This window comes from Brassica oleracea, chromosome C1, assembly GCF_000695525.1.
Source record: "Brassica oleracea var. oleracea cultivar TO1000 chromosome C1, BOL, whole genome shotgun sequence".
In the NCBI taxonomy this organism is placed as follows: Eukaryota; Viridiplantae; Streptophyta; class Magnoliopsida; order Brassicales; family Brassicaceae; genus Brassica; species Brassica oleracea.
Genome location: NC_027748.1, coordinates 20,594,053 through 20,596,425, shown reverse-complemented (window position 1 = coordinate 20,596,425; position 2,373 = coordinate 20,594,053). Strand labels below are relative to the sequence as shown.

Here is a 2,373-nt window from a genome sequence, read left to right as displayed (position 1 = left end):
GTCATCTTTGGATTCATGGGCTAGGATGATTAGGATGATTAAGTGAAGATCTAGAATGTTTTAAAGTAGATTAATATGTTTTCTTGCTTGATTGAGTGATTTTAACGCTAATCTAGAGTTAGCCATTTTAGATTAGAACTCTAGACTTCATTGCCCGGAAGGTGTTCGATGAAATGTCTGAGCCAACTCAACATGCTCTTAACTTACCCTACCAAAGGGATTTGATGTTAGGGGAGTTTAGAAAGTTGAATGATCTGTTCTTAATGATTGCTTGATTGACACAAACTAAAGGAATTTGATGTTTGATCAATGAGAGTAAATGAGCTTTTGTCTTGGAAAAGAACTTCCTTAGAATTGCTATCTAGAATTAAGGGGATGTGTTGATTGAAACATTGTCATTTTAGATTAAATCTTATTCATCTGAAATCAAAATCCTATGCTCATGATTCCTCCTTTATCCATTTGATTGAAATTTGCTAGTTAGTTGTGTTAGAACCTTGTTAGTTTATTCAAACCAATTTAGTGAACTGAATGCACTTTGATTAAGTTTGAACATGCATTCTCTTTGCATCAAAATACTTAGAAATGGATTGACATCTTAAATACTACATGATTTGAATCTTGAACCCTTAAAAAGTCCATTTCAAATTTGGCGCCGTTGCCAATTCTAGGTTGATTTTGATATTGAGATTTGGTCCTTGCTTGAGACTAAGTCTTATTTTCTTTTATCTAGTTACTGATTCTCTCTCCTAGCTCTTTTGAATGTCATGTACATGAACTTGAGGAGTTGAAAACATTAGAGCTTTTGAAAAGGAGATTGCAAAGAAGAGAAGAAGAGAAGAAGAGAAGAAAGGAAAGCTCATTTGGACAGAGTTGAGCTTGAGATGGAGGGGAATCAGCGCCAAGCTAGAGATATTGGCACCTATGATCAACCCAATATACATGGGAGTAGGCTGGGTATCAGGGCACCAGCTGTGGAGAACAACAACTTTGAGATCAAATCCAGCTTGCTCAACATGATAGAGAACAACAAGTATCATGGTTTTGCTTTGGAGGATCCACTTGATCACTTGGATCAATTTGAAAAGTACTGTGGCTTGTCAAAAACAAATGGTGTCTCTGAAGATGCCTTCAAGCTGAGATTGTTTCCATTTTCTTTGGGAGACAAAGCGCACACATGGGAGAAGAACCTTCCAAGTGACTCTATCACCACTTGGAATGAATGCAAGACAGCCTTCCTCAACAAGTTCTTCTCTAGCTCAAGGACTGCCAAGCTTAGGAATGAGATCTCTGGGTTTCAATAGAGGAATCTTGAAGATTTTAGTGAAGCATGGGAAAGGTTCAGAAGCTACTGGTCTCAAGGCCTACATCATGGTTTCACCAAGGAGAATCTGCTCAGTACCTTCTATAGAGTAGTTTTACCTAAGTTCAGAAGCCAACTGGATACTGCTAGCAATGGGTTCTCCTTTGGGAGAACTGAAGAAGATGCTGAGAAACTTGTAGAGAACATGGCTCAGAGTGATTCAGTCTACAATGATGAGCATGATAGAAACAACAGAGACAATGGAGGAGATGATCAGAACACAATAAAAGAGTTGAAGGCTCTACAAGACAAGTTGGATAAGCTTCTCTCATATAGAGCTAAACAAGAGAAGGTGAACTCTGTTGGTGAGCAGAAACAAGAGGGGATTGCTGTGGTTAATGAAGTTGATGGTCTAGAAGGTCAAGAAGAGTTGTGCTCTGTGAATGCTAATGGGACATGGTACAAGAAGGAGCCTAACTTTCAGTACCACAACAACTACCAGCAAAAGCCTTCTACAACAACCAACAAGGTGGTTACCAGTCTACACAAGGCCAAGCTGGGTATTCCACTTCTGCCCCTCAAGAAAGTAGCACCAATACTATGTTGAAGCAAATATTGGAGTCTCAGAATAACACTGCAAAGAGCATTGGAGATGAATTGAATATTCTCCACACCAAGAGTGATGGGAACTACAATGACCTCAACAATAAGTTCCTACAATCAGTTTGCCTCTATGCCTTCAACCTCCAAGCGCCCAATAGGATCTCTACCAGGGAAATCAGAGCAGAATCCCAAAGAGTATTGCAATGTTATCCTCTCTACTACTTCTCTCGAGATTGAGTTGCGTGATCATGAGAAAGAGGTGGATCAGATTGAAAACCTCTCGTATAGAACACAATTTGTTTCCCAAGCTGTAGCACAAATCGTGGATAAGACTGAACACAAGGCTATGAAAAGGGTTAAGGCACAAGCTGAACTAAAGGTTACAGCAGAGATTCTGAAGAGAGATAAGCACAAGGCTGAGAAACAAGTTGAAAGAGAGGCTGTGCAGAAGCTAAAGGAAGTTAAGT

At 39.4% G+C, this 2,373-nt stretch overlaps 1 protein-coding gene across 1 annotated transcript; it reads left to right on the top strand.

Annotated features, from left to right (window-relative positions):
• Positions 1 to 884: 884 nt before the first annotated feature.
• On the top strand, positions 885 to 1,910 carry LOC106334565. Its single transcript, XM_013772863.1, has 2 exons — positions 885 to 1,294; positions 1,340 to 1,910. Exons 1-2 carry the CDS (start codon positions 885 to 887, stop codon positions 1,908 to 1,910), a joined length of 981 nt encoding a protein of 326 aa, XP_013628317.1.
• Positions 1,911 to 2,373: the final 463 nt, after the last annotated feature.

Bases quoted from the DNA above. Each gene is read 5' to 3' on its own strand.
- LOC106334565 (XM_013772863.1), top strand. From the start codon at position 885: ATGGAGGGGAATCAGCGCCAAGCTAGAGATATTGGCACCTATGATCAA. The intron at 1,295-1,339 runs GTTTCAATAGAG...AGCATGGGAAAG, and splicing joins CTTAGGAATGAGATCTCTGG to GTTCAGAAGCTACTGGTCTC.